This window comes from Ambystoma mexicanum, chromosome 4q (genome assembly GCF_040938575.1).
Source record: "Ambystoma mexicanum isolate Mex_15411 chromosome 4q, UKY_AmexF1_1, whole genome shotgun sequence".
Classification (NCBI taxonomy): Eukaryota; Metazoa; Chordata; class Amphibia; order Caudata; family Ambystomatidae; genus Ambystoma; species Ambystoma mexicanum.
The window spans coordinates 1,294,323,280-1,294,341,631 of record NC_090928.1 but is presented as its reverse complement, the minus strand read 5'-3'; the positions used below and the strand labels follow the sequence as shown (position 1 = coordinate 1,294,341,631).

Sequence of the window (18,352 nt, the reverse complement as noted above, 5' to 3'; positions counted from 1 at the left end):
AGTAGCACATATTTGGCATATAAGAAAAGAAAAGCAACACAAAATATGTAAAGCACTAGCGGACAGGTTGAAACCCAACTCCAGAGAGAGCTCTTTTTTAAAGTTATGTGTTTTAACCTCTACATTATGGATGCTCTGGTCAGGAAAGCCTATACTTTCATATTGGATGTTAAAATTGCAGTTAGTTAGCATTTAGACATAAGTTATGTTATGTTAACATAAACTTGTATAGCGCACTAGCACTCAAAGGTATCTTGGCGCTCGGAGCAGTAGTCCCAGAAAAAGGCAGGTCAGTGTAAAACCAACAGTATAAAAAATTCAATACAAACTATTTGGAATAGAGAAACATTTTAAGGGCTTTTCAAAATTTGACATGATCATCCAGTAATCTTAATGCTCTAGGGAAGGAATTCCAGAGAGAGGGGGCTGCCACTGAGAAGGTTCTTCCGCCCATGGTTGCCTTCTAAATCCGCGGCACCAGGAGCAGTTCTTGTTTGGATGAGCGGACATCTTGGGTCGGAATGTAGGGTACAAGCTTCCCGAGAAGGTAAGAAGCCCCATGTCCACATACAGCTCCATGTACCAGGCACTCTACTCTCAACAGGTAGCCAATGGAGTTGGTTCAATATCGGGAGAGATGGGAGCATATTTTGGCAAGCCGGCAACTAGCCGAGCTGCAGAATCTTGCAGTATTTGAAGTCTCCTGAGGTGATGTTTGGGCTGAGCTAAGAAAGTAGCATTACAGGAGTCAAGAATCCTCAAACCAGAGGAGGTGACCACCGCCCCCTCCACCATCTCCCCCCCAGGGCTAGAAGTAAAAAAGGAATCCCCTTTTTCAGAGATTCTAGTTTAAGGAAATCTATGCTGCATCTTGCGCCAATTTGAAGATCTGGAGAAAGAGAGGCAAATTACAGAATCGGCCTGGGTGGGAACTTCCCCTAAAGAAGGGAGCCAAAAATCATCTGACCAGAGAGATCGAGATGCCGGTGGACTGACCACTAAAAGTTCGATCTTGTCTCCATTTCATTTCAACCAGTTTTCATTCATCCAGTTGCCAATAGCAGCCAAGTTGCCCCGCAGCTGGAAAGCGGCATCCTTCAAGTTCTAGTCAACTCTCAGGATCAACTGGGTATCATCAGCGAAGCAAAACAATAAAATATGTGGGTATGAATCAGGTCAACTAAAGGGTGGACATAAACATTAAAAAGTAGGGGTGAAACAGAAGACCCCTGTGGGACCCCACAGGTGTGGGCAGATAGAACTGTATTAAAAGGTGTAGTGACAATGTCTGGGTGCGGTCTAAAAGAAAAGACCTAAACCAACAGTACCCGTGACCCTATTCTCTTCCAGACGATGACACAGGATAGTGTGCTCGATGGTATCAAATTCTGCGCACAAGTCCAACAGGATCAAGAAACCCACTCCCACATTCTAGCAAGGCCATCAATGACTGACACAAGTACTAAAAAACAGAAATTCCCAGTAGCCATGCATTTCACTGACATTCTGTCGCTCAACTTAAATGTGTTATTCTTGAGCAAGTTAAGCTTGGGAGTAGAGGTGGGGACATCCACAAGAAATGACTACAAAGGGAAATCCTATGGGCTGATTCACTCAGTCCAAGAGGAATGAATTTTGATTTCGCCTTGATGTGCTTTGTCTGAAATATTCTATGGGTTAGCCTTTGGTTGATCTTTTTTAACGCACGGCAGGATCCACGTATCAGTTCAGACATTACAGTATACCAGATTTGATGTTCTCAAATGAGGTGAATAACATGATGATTTATCATATCTTATCATTTGTGGTCACTTGTTAGAGGTCTATGATTGGCCCTATAAAACTGCGAGCGGGGTTAGGACACAAGAGCAACGCTATGACTGTGCCCCCTTACCAGTAAGGGCAGACTTTCTAATTCTAAAAAACATGCTACCCAACGGACATCCTTACTGATGAGTGACATTGGCATAAGTCCTGGTTGTCCCAGTAAGACTGTGAGCGGACACTGGACCAGAGAGCTACACTAGGATCATGTCCACTTATCTATGGAGGCAGACCTAATTTTATAACACAAGCTACCCAACAGGCATCTTGACTGATGAGTGACATTGGTGGCATAGGTGCTGGCTGGCCCAGTAAGACTGTGAGCGGGTACTGGACCCGAGAGCAACACTAGGATCATGTCCACATATCTATGGAGGCAGACCTAATTTTATAACACATGCTACTGTCATGATTCCTGCCCCTCATGTCCCCAGCCTTCCAAGATGTCAGGCTGGAGCCAGGCCACGATCACCTACATGGCCCTCAAGGGCCTCTCCATCCCTCCAAAGACCCACTTGGAGTCAGACTTGGTGCTTGTGGCATCAGACTCACTCACTCCCATAGGATAACATTGGGGATTGGACTTGTAGTGCATTGATGGGGACAAGATGGATGCCCCCACATATTTCGGTTCTCAGAACTGCATGTGCAGTCTAGTCTTTTGGGTGTGGTTCAGCCCAGAGACACCCGGGATACCCAGAGACTATTTAAGCCACGCCCAGGCTGAGAAATATGCTTTATGTTTTCTGCACCTGCAGCGTGACACTCACAGTGTTTGGATCGGTCTCCAGTAGGCCTGCATCTTTCTTCTGCGCTCAGCTCCTGCAAGAACAAGAACAACGTTAGGAACAGCCTTACCTTGCGGCACTTCTGCCCATCATTCATCGCTTCTTCTGTTCTGCGGGCATCTTCGGCGGTGTTATTCCCATCCCGGCATGCCGCTTCCTAAGGAAAAGGGAAAAGAACAGAAAAAAGGCATTAGTAAGCATTCAGCAAATCTTCGCTTATTTTTAAAGACTGTACGAGCTTCAAACGCTTACCTGAATCCCAGCCGCTCTGGGGGAACTCTGTTTCCGGAACTTCTGATCCATCTGCAAGAGGGAAAAGACACTCCAGGTTAGCGTGGAAACATCTAGAGGCGCCGCATACCGCGCTTACTCACCGCATTTCTTCTTCATAACCGGCATCCACGTTGAAAACGTTGCTGCACCTAAAAGACACAGAAAAAGAACTCAGTTCAATACAAATACAAAAGGGTCGCATCGAGCTCTCACTCACCTTCAGCGCTACTCATCTCAGCAGCACGTCGCCATCCCCGGACGCCGGCCATCATCTAAGGAAGGAAAGGAACGAAGTTAGAGAACTGTTCAAAAGACTCATTATACTTACCTGTCGGACTCTTGCCAGTGAAGTAACTAGGCAGCAACGAGCCCGCATCAATCAACGTGCCCCTGTGCTGAAAGCAGGATGGAGAGCACACTTTCCAAGAAAACAAAGTGAGCTGTGGATCAAAGGGAAGGGTTGGAACCCGGGGAAGAAGGGGTTCAAGCACACAGTGACAATAGGGAGTTAAACTCTACCAATCCTGTGTTTCAGGCCCAGTCTCCAGTCGAGTAGACTCCAGGGAAGGGTTCGAGGTGATAAGAGGTCAGAACAGGCTGAGTGACGTCCCCGTGGATACCAGGTGAGCGTTACAGAACACAAAGCCTCACATCAAAATCCACCTGGGCGTCATGGAAACGTCAGAAACCGACCAGTTCACCCACAAGTTGGGGCAGCTACGTTCCGAAGTACGTGCAGCCAGGCAGGAGACCAACACCCTGAGGAGAGAGCTGATAGTAGCCAAAGAACGCACTGATGATTTATGCCGGCAACTTCTTCAGTCACAAGCAGGGCATGCACCAATGCCAGGAAGTGTGCCCTCGATGCCAGCACCATCAGCCAATCCCATTCAGATAACCCTTCCTGGGGCAGTTCCCTTGGACCCGCCCGAACGACTTCTGGGACATCCCAAGAGGTTTGCAACATTCATGAACCAGTGCCACCTGCACTTCCTTTGTAGACTAGGGGCCTTTCCGAATGACCAATCACGGGTCACTTTTGTGCTGTCCTACCTGAGTGGTAGCGCCGCGGACTGGTCTGTACCCTTTGTGGCCCAAGACGATCCTTTGCTGCATGACTTCAGGGGCTTTCAGCAGGAGATGGAAAATCTGTTTGCCCGTGGTACTCATGGGCAGGCATTAGACAACAAACTTCTGTCCCTACGCCAAGGGAATCAAGACCTATTAACATACATAGCTACGTTCAATAGACCTGTAGTTGAAGCAGAATGGCCAGTGGAGAAGAGAACCACGTTATTTCATCAGGGGTTGCGGGGGGAGCTCAAGGATGTTCCCACACAAGTAGTGAACCCCCGAAAGACTGCTCAGAATTAATTGACCTTGTTGTTCAACTGGATCATAGGTTGCAGGACCGAAGAGCAGATCGAACCAGACCGGACCCTCGCCCTATATATGTGCATTCAAAGGACAATATTGCCCGCACAACGGAAGGTTCAGGAGAACCAATGCAAATCGGGGGGGTCAGATTCCCCTTGACTAAAGCGGAAAGGGATAAAATGAGACAGCAGCCGTTATGTCTGTACTGTGGAAGGTCAGGTCATTTCCTTAAAGAGTGCCCTGTGAAGCTACCGAGGAGGACGGTAGGGGCCACGGACAAGGAAGATACCATCAAGGAATTGGAAAACTCCCCAGCCCGGCAAGTGTAGGGGTCCACTTGTCGAGCAAAGAAAGTGAACTACAGACCTCCCATTTTGCACTATCTGTGGTCTTGATCAATCACCAGCAACCATCTGGGATGCACGCAGTAAGAGCGTACATTGACAGTGGAGCCGTTGGGAATTACATCGACCAGGATCTTGCGGCATAGATGGGTCTTCCGTTACGCCCTTAATCAACCACCAACACTGTTACCACTGTCGACGGCACGGAAATAGTTTCTGGTCCAGTATCCCAATGCACTGCAGCTTTAACCCTTCTGTGCCAGGATGGACACCAAGAATCTATCGTTTTCGACCTCATTAAGGCACCACAGTTCCGGTTGATTTTGGGAATGCCATGGTTGGTACCTCACAATCCTCGAATCGATTGGCGAGCAAAAGAATTGGCCTTTCCCGAGACTTGCGCCCACACATGTTATCGGCAAGAGAAACAACCAATAGACACCAGAACCTCCACGCTTGCGAATGTGGCAATCGGCACCATACCAAGTGAATACCAGGACTTTCAAGATGTCTTTCAGAAAGAACAGGCTAATACCCTGCCACCGCATAGACCAAACAATTGCCAAATCGACCTGATACCCGGCGCACAAATCCCTTGTGGGCGAATTTACGCACTCAGGGGACCAGAAAACCAGCACCTGAAGGCCTATCTTGACCAATACCTGGCCAACGGGTTCATCCGTCCCTAGAAGTCTCCAGCAGCCAGTCCTCTATTCTTCGTACCAAAAAAGGAGGGGGACTTGAGAACGTGCATCGACTATCGCGAACCAGATTACTGTAAAATAACGCTACACCATGCCACTGATCCCTGAATTGCTTGATCAAGTCAAAGATGCCCAAATCTACACAAAACTAGACCTGAGGGGGGCATATCACCTTGTTCGCGTAAAACAGGGGGACGAATGGAAAACCGCTTTTGGCACCAAATACGGCTTGTACAAATATCAAGTAATGCCCTTTGGCCTTTGCAATGCGCCTGAAGCATTTCAATACTTCATGAACAATGTCCTACGGGAATTGATTGATGTCTGTGCTCTAGTGTACATCGACGATATTCTAGTATATTCCGCATCAAAGCAGGACCATGTTAAACACGTCCGATCCGTATTGTAGAAACTCTGTCAACACCAGCTCTACGCCAAGCACGAAAAGTGCTCATTCCACGTCTCCGAGGTGGAATTCCTGGGCTTTATTCTCAGCCCGAATGGAATCCGAATGGATGTACACCAGGTAGATGCTATTCTGAACTGGCCATCCCCAAATTCATTCAAGGGGGTTCAAAGTATGCTGGGTTCTGCAAACTTCAACCGCAGGTTCATCCCAGGATTTTCGCAAATCGTGCATCCCATCACATCATTGCTAAGGAAAAGCAACAAAAAGTTCCAGTGGACAACAAAAGCCGAGGAAGCTTTCCAGGAACTCAAAGCAAGATTCACATCTGCCCCAATCTTATGCCTCCCTCGCCCTGATCTCCCATACCTGGTGGAAACGGACGCCTCAAGCATGGCAATGGGAGCCGTCCTCTCACAAAAGGACCCCGAAACGGGCCAGTTACACCTTGTTGCCTTTTGGTCGCGTAAATTCACACCCCCTGAACTCAATTACGCTATCACAGACAAATAAATCCTGGCCATTAAGTCAGCCTTTAAGGCATGGCAGCACTACCTCTTGGGAGCCAGACACACAATCACCGTAATAGCTGACCACCGGAACCTCCAGTACCTAAAAAAAACGGCAAAGGCCCAATCCTCACGACAACTACGTTGGGCTCAATTTTTTGCTGAATATGACTACGTGATTACATTTCGACCAGGGGTGAAAAACGGGAAGGCCGATGCCCTTTCACGTATGGGGGTGGAAGAGCAAGGGTATCATCCCGCTGACCCAATAGCAATCATCCCGAGTGACAAGCTCCTAGGAATCACAGCAACCATAACTCAGAAAGAATTACATGAAGAAATCCAAAACCTGATCAGTCTGGAGCAATTACAAGCGTGGAGTGCACAAGGAGAACATTACACGATAAAAGATCAGTTGCCCTACTTCAGAAATCGTTTATTCTTACCAAACCAAGAACTACGAGAACAAGTCATGTCTGGTTATCATGATTCCTTGATCGAGGGCCACCCCGGAATCGCTAAAACCCTAGCCAAGGTAAAACGAAATTATTGGTGGCCCACGTGGCGTAAAGACATTATCCAATTCATCCTATCTTGTGGAGTGTGTGCTCAAAACAAGTCATCCAAGCAGAAACCGGCTGGGCTATTACAACCATTGGAAATCCCACCAGCACCCTGGTACACGTTGGCCCTCGATTTTATTACTGACTTACCACCCAGTCAAGGGTTTAACACTATTCTTGTGGTCGTGGACCTATTTTCAAAAATGGCACATTTCATTCCTCTTCAGGGGCTGCCAAATGCTTCCACTCTGGCAAAGGTATTTCTTGAAGGCATCGTACGGCTCCATGGGTTTCCTTCAGTTTTAGACTCAATTTGTATCTAACTTCTGGAGAAAATGCTGCTCTATGGCCCAGATCGAGATCCAGCTATCCACCAGTCACCATCCCCAAACGGATGGTCAGACTGAGAGGACAAATCAGACGCTCGAGCAGTATCTGCGTTGCAGGTTACACCAAGCTGAAGGAATCTGGTTCGACCTATTATGGATAGCTGAATATGCTTATAATAATTCCCTACACACCATCACTGGGCAGACACCCTTTTATACCATGTATGGCAGGCCCTCACAAACTTCTGAGTTGGACTTTCCTACAACCCTGGAAATGCCAGCAGTCGAAACCTTGCACACAACCATTTCTCAAACCTTTAAAAGGGCAGCTGAACACCTACTTCAAGCTAAGAATCGCCAAAAGAAGTTTGCTGATCAACACCGAGCAAAGGCCCCCAACTACCAAGTGGGAGAAAAGTCTGGCTGGAGTCTAAACACGTGTCCATTGAAGGAACCCAAACTTTCCGTCCAAGATACCTGGGTCCATTCACCGTCACCTCCGTGATAAATCCTGTGGCGGTCAGACTAGCTTTGCCGTCAAACATGCAGATTCATCCTGTGTTCCATGTGTCTCTCCTTAAACCTGTTCAACCTGGGACTTGGGTAGCAACGCCACCGCAGCCAGTAGTAGTCGCCGGGGAGCCAGAATCTGAAGTCAAGGACATCCTGGTTTGAAAGTATGTCAGATCCAAATTATACTACTTAGTAGACTGGAAGGGGTATGTCCACAAGACAGGACATGAGAGCCTTGTTAGTACATCCATGCACCTTTCTTGCTTAGACGATTACATCCAAACCATCCAAACAAACCAGGACCAGACAGAAGAGCCACCTTTTGAGGGGCCTTCTCATGTCCCCAGCCTTCCAAGATGTCAGGCTGGAGCCAGGCCACGATCACCTACATGGCCCTCAAGGGCCTCTCCATCCCTCCAAAGACCCACTTGGAGTCAGACTTGGCGCTTGTGGCATCAGACTTACTCACTCCCATAGGATAACATTGGGGATTGGACTTGTAGTGCATTGATGGGGACAAGATGTATGCCCCCACATATTTCGGTTCCCAGAACTGCATGTGCAGTCTAGTCTTTTGGGTGTGGTTCAGCCCAGAGACACCTGGGATACCCAGAGACTATTTAAGCCACGCCCAGGCTGAGAAACATGTTTTGTGTTTTCTGCACCTGCAGCGTGACACTCACCGTGTTCGGATCGGTCTCCAGTAGGCCTGCATCTTTCTTCTGCGCTCAGCTCCTGCAAGAACAAGAACACCGTTAGGAACAGCCTTACCTTGCGGCACTTCTGCCCATCATTCATCGCTTCTTCTGTTCTGCGGGCATCTTCGGCGGTGTCATTCCCATCCCGGCATGCCGCTTCCTAAGGAAAAGGGAAAAGAACAGAAAAAAGGCATTAGTAAGCATTCAGCAAATCTTCGCTTATTTTTAAAGACTGTACGAGCTTCAAACGCTTACCTGAATCCCAGCCGCTCTGGGGGAACTCTGTCTCCGGAACTTCTCATTCATCTGCAAGAGGGAAAAGACACTCCAGGTTAGCGTGGAAACATCTAGAGGCGCAGCATACCGCGCTTACTCACCGCATTTCTTCTGCATAGCCGGCATCCACACTGAAAACGTCGCGGCACCTAAAAGACACAGAAAAGGAACTCAGTTCAATACAAATACGAAAGGGTCGCATCGCACATATCGCTCTCACTCACCTTCAGCGCTACTCATCTCAGCAGCACGTCACCATCCACGGACGCAGACCATCATCTAAGGAAGGAAAGGAACGAAGTTAGAGAACTGTTCAAAAGACTCATTATACTTACCTGTCTGACTCTTGCCAGTGAAGTAACTAGGCAGCAACAAGCCTGCATCAATCAACGCACCCCTTCGCTGAAAGCACGACGGAGAGCACACTTTCCAAGAAAACAAGGTGAGCTGTGGATCAAAGGGAAGGGTTGGACCCCGGGGAAGAAGGGAGTTAAACTCTACCAATCCTGTGTTTCAGACCCAGTCTCCAGTCGAGTAGACTCCAGGGAAGGGTTTGAGGTTGTAAGAGGTCAGAACAGGCTGAGTGACGTCCCCATGGATACCAGGTGAGATTTACAGCTACCCAACGGGCATCTTGACTGATGAGTGACATTGGTGGCATAAATCCTGGTTGGCCCAGTAAGACTGAGCGGGCACTGGACCCAAGAGCAACACTAGGATCATGTCCACATATCTATGGAGGCAGACCTAATTTTGTAACACAAGCTACCCAACGGGCATCTTGACTGATGAGTGACATTGGTGGCATAACTCCTGGTTGGCCCAGTAAGACTGTGAGCGGGCACTGGACCCGAGAGCAACACTAGGATCATGTCCACATATCTATGGAGGCAGACCTAATTTTATAACACAAGCTACCCAACGGACATCTTGACTGATGAGTGACATTGGTGGCATAAATCCTGGTTGGCCCAGTAAGACTGAGCAGCCACTGGACCCAAGAGCAACACTAGGATCATGTCCACATATCTATGGAGGCAGACCTAAGATTATAACACATGCTATCCAACGGGCATCTTGACTGATGAGTCTGTTGCATTGTTGGCCTAGGTCGTGGTTGGTGTAACCACCGCTATATAATACATACTGACTTAATTAAAGGAATCAGGCATTCCGTGGACCCAATCTGTGCTTTTTGCACTATTCCATACCCTCCACAATCCGGTAGGCAAGGGGGCCCCAGCAGATTCTGATCTGCGCCTTTCCTCCTATCCCTATAGACGCACAGTCTCGTTTATGACTGTAATGTCGAGTTACACACGCGTGTCACCATTACCTTTTTCCAAACTAGAGACTTCCTTATGTCATTTGTATAGACCTGGATATCTTCTGACCCTTGTGATACTTTGCATATTATGAGCCTCTCTGTCTCTCCCTCCATTTTCATCTACATTCATTAATACAGTGCCTCTATGACCGCCCCATCCACAGTCCCTGCTGTTGTAGCGTCCGCCTTGCAGCTGGGTGAGTCTGGTTTTGCCTTATTTCACACTCCCTAATAGTCTACAATGAACCACCAATGTTAAATGTGTTTACCCTATCTCTATGGAATCTTTGACCATTATAGATTAAATAGGTCTACATGTGGGCCCCCCTGCTTTTCGGGTTTCCCAGATCATAGACCGCTTACCTTCATTTGGGACTATTTTTCCCCCTAGGAGCGCACAATAGGGCTATTGTGTGGCAACATACGGTCTTGTTTTGTTCAGTCTGTTCCATCTCAAGTGGCCTTGAGATATTCTCCTGTGTGCACCTGAAATTACTGTACTAGATACTAAAATAATATTATTTGAACTTTGTGTCATTTTGTCTGTACCAAATGGACAAGTTTGTGCCTCCCTTCCTCCTCCTATACTTTTCTGACACTAGTACAGACTCAGTGCCCATGGATGCTCTAAAACCAGATTGAAACGAATCTAAAATTGGAAGCTTCATCTGAAATGTTCCTTAACTGGGGCGTAAGGATAGCCTCAACGACTTTCATGGGCAGCATGAGGAGTGAAAAAGGCCGAAAATGTGCAGGGGGCGAAGGGTCTAAAGTAGGCTTTTTTTAAAGGTAAGTCCCTACACATGAAAGATATGTTTGCAATGTATCTCACTGAGATGAATGGTATAATATTGCATCAAAGGGCACCATGCTGTGGAAACATATTATTCAGTATGTGAGTCAAAGAAATGAGGGCAGGGAGTGGGAATCAACGAAATAAATGGAAATGGTATACTTTCCTCAACCAGATGAAACAGTGTTTGCCAGACTACTTCCTGCTAGGCTATAATATAACTAAAAGGTGATCACTGTAACTAATAAAACACCTCTGCAAACCAAAGTGTTACCTAGTAGATGAGGACCATGACATGAGGTACTCACAGAACCAGCTGACATCTTGAGTCCCGGGGTACAAGAGTGAGGAGCCAAACAGGGCGTGGGAAGTGCAGCCAGCTGCATCTTCCACAACTCAGCTCCTAAAACTCTCCATCTGGAACCTTGACCCCGAGGTCCCCCCAGAATTCTCCCACTCCCCCAAGTTCCAGAGCAAGAGGGAGACAAGAGAAGTGCACACGGAACATCAAGTACGAACCCCAATATAAAGCAAGGCTGTAAGGGAGCTATCAGGGCTACCCTGGTACCTGGTGATGAAGGAGGTCATCCAATTCTGCTAAGGTAAGCACTGCTGGGGTATTCCCAGAGTTCTGCAGGAGGCTCTATTCCCTGAGAATGACCCACTGAAGGCCAGATTTCTCTATAACCTTTGTAGCACCAAACTACCGAAGGGCCAGCCTAAGGTGTGCCCGCGTTGGGGTTCTGTCTAAATAATTGGTTTATTCGATATCTGTCCAATAATCACTTAGGGGAGAAGCAAAAGCACCGTAGGAACCAATCATCAGGCTTGTTACTATCTCTTGATCTAAGCCCATGTTATGATGGCCCCTATACCACTGGGGTAAATACCATAACCACTGTAAAGAAGGGCAAGACCATTTAGCAGGGCTCCTTTTGCAAACTTGCAGAATTGTATGATCATTTTAGGGAAAAAGGGAGAGCCAGGTGTCTGTTTTTGGAAGTAACAAGGTGTGACATGGTCAGTTACCTGCCCCTGTCACAAGGGGATAGAAGCCCGTTGCAGCCTGGGGTGGGAGGCCTACTAGAGTGGAAGCCAAAGCCTGGCCTACCACAGAGGGGGATGATGGCAGTTGAGGGGGTCTCAAATCCTGTCCCCTCCCCAAGTGCCAGTCTTTACATGTGTAGTGCCAGCTTGTATCACCCCATGCCTCCTAAACCACATGCTTGCCAGGTTCTTCTCTTTAATCTACAGGCAGTGTTCAGAACTCGACACACTGGAGAGACCGGCAGTGAGAGTGCCATAGCCGCAATCCATGAACAGGCAAAGTGAGAGATGGGCAACAGGGACAAGACCACAGATCTTGCGTGGCTGTGGGATATGCATGCAGCACTCACCAGCATTGGCACTGGCTACAGCTAGGCCACAACAGACCTCCTAGAACACCATGGACTTGGGAATATTCCACCATTAAAGACTACACCTAACTTGGGGGATGCTATGATAAGGATCCCTGACATGAGAAGTAATATCCTCATTGGGGCTCTTTGCAGAGGAAGCCCACAGGAAACAGGAAGTTGTGAGTTGTCCGAGTGATATCAGAGGAGGAGGAGATGGCAGACCTAGAGACTGGCACGGAGAAGGATGGTATGTTTGAGCATGAAGTCGATTTTTGGAAAAGGTGAAGTATTCGTAAGTAGAGCAAGAGGTATTGTTTGGTGAATGTGCGTGCATACGTAGTGAGTGAGATTGCTAGAGGAAGTGTAGGGTAAGTGGGAAGCGATTGTGACAGTAAACGGAGGCTGAGAGAGAAGGAGGTGGGATGAAGGTGTAGAAGCAGTAGTAGTGTGGAGGAGGAAGTAATAGTGTGGAAGAGGGAGTATTAGTGTGGAAGAGGGAGTATTAGTGTGGAGGAAGGAGTAGCAGTGTGGAGGAGGGAGTAATAGTGTGGAAGAGGGAGTATTAGTATGGAGGAGTGGTGTGGAGGAGGGAGTAGTAACATCAAAGGGTGGAAGCAAGGTGTGCAAGGAGTCAGAGACATTGGAGGGGCAGAGGGGGAAGACACAGGGAAAACGAGAAGTGAAAGTAGAGGGAGTTGGTGCAGGAGAGTAGTGCTTTGGGGACAGCAGACATAAAGAGGGAGAGGAGCTTATGGCGGTGATGGGTAGGAGACCAAATCGCACAGAGTGTCTGAAAGGCATGCCCTATGATCCCTTTTAGTCGACTAACAAAACTGATAGAGTAGGGTCAGTCTAGGGCATGGTTGTCCAACTCCAGGCCTCGAGGGCTGAATCCATGTTGGGTTTTCAGGATACCCCTCATTAATATTCATGAGATAAATTTGCATACAATGATCCTAAATGTATGCACATTTTTCCTCATGAACATCAATGAGGGATATCCTAAAAACCCATTAGGATCCCAGCCCTCGAGGCCTGGGGTTGGACAACCCTGGTCTAGGGTGTCGATGAAGGAGTATAAACAGGTAAGGCACTGGCCTTTAGGTTTTCCTTCCAAGCATAAGACAGAACCCAGACAGCAGGGAGATGCCTTCAGTATATACTGACCTGGGGAGGAAGGATACATGGGTTAGGGAGGGTTTGGTGATTATATCAGAGAGAGAGGGGGACAGCTTTAGCACCCTGCCAATAATTACAATAAAAATCCTTGAACCGTTTCTGGGAATTGGAGTGTTATTTGAGCGATCTGTGCCAACGGGCAAAGACACATGCACAGAAGTAGAATAGTATGGCCCTGTCAGAGGGGCCGCACTGGTGTCACACTGCTGCTAGCAAGGACACCGCATATTTTGCTTTAATAAAGTAAGGTCCTTAATGGCACCTTCCTGAGCAAAACTTCCACAGACAGTAAAGTATAGAACAGGATTATATTGTTTACAGAGACGCAGTGGGTGAAATTGACAGTATTTTAAGGCTGGCGGCAAAAACTTGTGGTGGCAGAGGGACGAGGGAAAGCTCTTCACCAGAGTACTCCTGTATGGCAACACCTTTTACAAAGCACTGGTATTACAACTAATAGTTAGGCCTTTAACATTAGTTGTTGCCCATCTAGTACACGACTTCTTTGAATTTAGCAGCTATAGGACGTAATAAGGTACAAGTGTGCAGCGCCTTACTTCAGTTTCTGTATCTTGCAGCGCTGCTCTCTCAGTCCTTCACACAGCTCCCTCACTCCAGAGTCCCCCAGCTGATTCTGACTCAGGTCGAGATCTCGCAGCGACGTGCTTGCTCTGAGAACAGAGGCGAGATCTGCACAGCATGAACCAGTCAGAGAGCAGCCCTTCAACCTGCAGGAGAGAGCGATGGAGAAATAAAGCAGAGCCTGGAGAGGGATGTCACAGCTTCTGTTTATCCTCATTTCTCTTCCATTCAGGGTCTGAGCCCCTCTGGAACTCAGTCGCCTTCTGTGGCACTTCTCCTCCCACTTGCATCTTTATCACCACATCATCACCCACAGCCATATGCAGGACTATCCTGCTAACTGAATGCCGCCTCCTACTGGAGATATGGGGACTGGGGGGGCTACAGTGTTGAGTGTGAGTCAATGGAAAGTCACACAAATGTTCCATTGTGGAGGGATACATGAAACACAGTCAGTCAGTGGGCACAAATGACCTTAACACACAGTGGGCAATATGGGTCTATGGCAGATTGCTTTGTTTCCTTATTTCAAAGTCCCTCTAGACACTATATGTAATGCAGTGTAATGGCACCTTTCACTATTGAGGGGCTAGCTGCATTATAATGGCAAATGTACAAAACTTAAATTGAAAATCAATCCAACAAGGTTTGCCAGCAGCGTGAGGTTAGAAAATATTTTAGGAAAGGTTTTGACCTCCTATGGAGATTTCTACAGACACTTAGTAGAATCTTTGAGGGAAGAAGGTCACCTGTGGCCATTTTGAATGGAGACATAGTTCAGCAGGGTCCAGAAGATGAGGAGACATGGTCTCCAAGAGGTTGTAAAAGCAGCACCTATGCCAATCTAGCCCACTCTCTCTGTCTGGACTCTCTTGTCCTCTCTGTCTCATTTTATATCTTCCTTTATCTCTTTGTGTGTGTTTGTGTGCGTATGTGTTCTTGCGTGCGTGTCTGTTTACTATGTGTGTATGTGTATCTGTGTGTTTGTGTGTGCATGTGTGTGCGCGTGCATGAGTGTGTGTTTGTGTGTGTATGTGTGCTTGTGTGTTTGTGTGCATGTGTGTTTGTGTGCGTGTGTGTTTAGTATGTGTGTATGAGTGTGTTTGTGAGCGTATGTGTGTGTGCGTGCATGAGTGTGTGTTTGTGTTTGTGTGCATATGTGTGCTTGTGTGTTTGTGTGTCTAGTATGTGTGTGTATGTGTGTGTGTTTGTGTTTTTGTGCGGATGCGTGCTTGTGTGTTTGTGTGCGTGTGTTTAGTGTGTGTGTATGAGTGTGTGTGTGTGTGTGTTTAATATGTGTGTATGTGTGTGTTTGTGTGTGTATGTGTGTGCATGCATGAGTGTGTTTGTGTGTGTGTGTGTGTGTGTGTGCTTTCATATGTGTGTGTGCGTGTCTTACCCCAGCGTGTGCATTTTGAGGACTGGGTTTTTCAGCCCTTGACACAGCTCCTTCATTCCACAGTCCCCCAGCTTATTTTCACTTATGTCAAACTCTGTGAGAGATGAGTTTGTTCTGAGAAAAGAGGCGAGAACTGCACCGCATGAACCATCCAGAGAGCAGCGCTCCATCCTGCATGAGAAAGAAAGAGATAGAGAAATAGAGCAGAGCCTGCAAAGGGACATCACAGCTTCATATTATCTGCAGCCTAATCACATATCTAGACAGTTCTCATCCTGCCACCTGCATCTTTAGCCACTCCCTCCACAGGTCATGCCCTTTGCATATAAGACGACCACGCGACAGGTAAACACACAACTACGTCACAGCAGGGTTTACAGCATTGCCAAGACAGTAGAAAGAGACTAGAACCATAAAACCAATACAGATGTGGGTCAGAAGTGTAAAAGGAATATGGCCAGATTCTCAGATATGAGGGCAAACAAAAATAGCCCATAGAATGCACTCCTTTCATCTGCGCTCATTGCTGTGATTGAGTGATTGAGATTGTGCTGTCCAGCCCCCTTGCATACATTAGTGTCGAGAGTGCGCTCCCGACACTAATGTAGGACATGCTCCTGGTAACACTGTAGTTGCTGGGAGCACATTTCACCAAGATGGCCCGTTAAAGGACCCGTCTCAGTGAAATGAATGAGAAAATGAAAAAGCACGTCCATCCCGGTTGCTACTCTTCTCCATTGTCTCCAGGTTGTCCACAGTTCCGTCGCCTGTTTGGTTTATGATCTTTCTCGTTTTTCACATGCTACTCACCTTCTGATGAACCTTCAGTGGCTTCTTATTCTGTCTAAGGTTCTTCCTAGTCGTCATCTCTGTTTCCATGCTTCGACTCTGCATATTATCTCAAGATACTCTTAGCTCTCTTCGCTCTTCTTCTCATCTCCTTATTTTGATCCCTAAATTTCCCAACGCTAGAATTGGGGGACGTGCCACAGAAAATAACAAGTGATTCAAGACCTTCTTCCCTTCATTCCTTCATGGAGGAACATAAGGAACTACTGTTTGAACTGAGTGCCCACAAAATGCCCAAGGCTGAAAAGAATGGCCTCTTGATGAAAGAAGATGGCCAATGCCCTGGGTGTCTGTCATAAAATACCCAAAAAGAGGCCAGACCGCAAGAGGTGGTCCAAGCACAAAATATGTGTGGCAACATAGAAGACGAAAGATGTGGTTGCAGGCAAAGTGCACCACCGGACATGCCAGTCACAGAAAAGATTGCACCTGCTGACATTCAACAATGGAGGCTGAGGGGGCGTGGCCTGGAGCGCCAGCGATGCGGCTGCTTCCCTGAGGGCCTCCGCCCGAGACCCGCGGCATTTAGCATTTAATCAACCCCTAGCGAACAGATCGAATCGACTGATCGAGCTATTGCAAGCTGATATGCTGGGGCACTCGCCGATGTGCAGTAAGGCTCCATTATTCCCCGATTAAGCACTGAAATGGATCGAACTCCCCCACGCTCTCAGTCCGGCAGCAACGTTTTCAAGATGGCTGGCGGGACCTGCTGAGGAGGTGGAGCTGAGAGGAGAGATTCCTCGCCCCGTCACCGGCGGCTCGCTCCGAAGATTTCCAGGGTACTGACGCGGACGGAGCCGTAAAAACGAAGGGCTCCCCTCTCCGTTGCTGACTAGCGAGTAGCGACGGAGCGAGATCCGAATCGAGGACTGGAAGAACTGCGGCATTCGTGAGCGGCGACAAAAGAGAGGTGAACCCATCCCCCATAAGCATCGGCCCTGCGGAGTGAGCGAAGCGCTCGGCCCCCCGGGGCACTCCCTAATTGCTCTAAACTCGGCCCAACGGGGTTGAATCACTTGAGTCCCTGATGAGTAGCTGAACTCCGGCTCCCCCAACTCCATTCCAGCTATGACAGAGGAACCCGGACACGCGGCCATAGAAGCCTCAAGCTCGATCCTCCGCTGGCTCAGCCACCTGGCGAATTCCTGGGGCGCCCCTGCCCACCGTCACCCTGATATCCCACATCTCAGCCCTGTGTAGAGCCTGAAACATCAGCTCCCTGGCGGGCAGTCCCCTACCCTTTGCGACCCATCCGGAAAAGAAACCCCAGGGTCATTGTACTGGCAAGATGTCGAAGCCCGCTAAAACACCCAAGTCCTCGGACATTTCCACCATGCTCCTAGCACCGGATAAGGCAAAGAAGCCGGCCCTTCCCCCAACAGAAGGCCCGGGAAGAACAAGCTAAGCTGGCCACCAAAGATGACATTGTGGCCTTTATGCGGGACAACAAAGCTGAGTTTAGGTCCTGCATGACCGAGCTCACCACACGTCTAGAACAGACAGACCAACGACTCACAGAAGCCGAACAGAGGCTAGGAGAAGTCGAGGACTTAAACCAGAGCCATGACGCAACGCTAATAGAAATGCGATGCGAAATTCAAGCGCTCCAGACTAGAAGCGAAGTGCTCGAATTTAAGCAGGAGGACCTGGAGAATAGGGCACAACGGAATAACCTGCGCATCCGAGGGGTCCCGTCGTCTGTCCAAGACAGAGAACTACCAGAATATATAAGCAATTTTTTCCAGGCCCTTCTCCCGCTCACGGACAAAGCTCAACTCGTCCTGGACCGAACCCACAGAATGCACCCGAGGCAAGGAGTAGACTCAGATGGCCCCCCGGATGTAATCACTAGAGTCCATTTCTACGCCACCAAAGAGGCCATCTCGGCGATAAGCCGCACCAAGGACGAGCTGTCATTCATGGGTACCCCACTTCAGATATTCCAGGATCTCTCCCTGATGACCCTTCAGAAAAGAAGAGCCCTTAAGCCCTTGACCCTGTTCCTCCAAAGCCAGCAGATCCGCTACCGATGGCTGTTCCCTTCCACTCTCCAATTCACATACCAGGGAACCCTGTGCAAAATCAGCCATATTGAGGATGTGAAATCCATCATGCATCCAAACTCCCCGGAGGCCTCGCTCTCCTCCAGTCCTCTTCTCCCGCCAGAAGAACCGGACCAATCACCCCAAAGACAGCAACAACAATCCTGGTCTAAA

General features: G+C 48.2%; 1 protein-coding gene across 1 annotated transcript in view; it reads right to left on the bottom strand.

Annotated features, from left to right (window-relative positions):
* LOC138468389 (NACHT, LRR and PYD domains-containing protein 3-like) overlaps positions 1–18,352 on the bottom strand; it is a 350,409-nt gene that overhangs the window by 198,871 nt on the left and 133,186 nt on the right. The window contains exons 5-6 of the mRNA XM_069608929.1: positions 15,285–15,455; positions 13,861–14,031 (exon numbers count right to left, since the gene is read on the bottom strand). Of these exons, the coding sequence (XP_069465030.1) occupies positions 13,861–14,031; positions 15,285–15,455 (342 nt within the window). The remainder of the gene's footprint in view (positions 1–13,860; positions 14,032–15,284; positions 15,456–18,352) is intronic.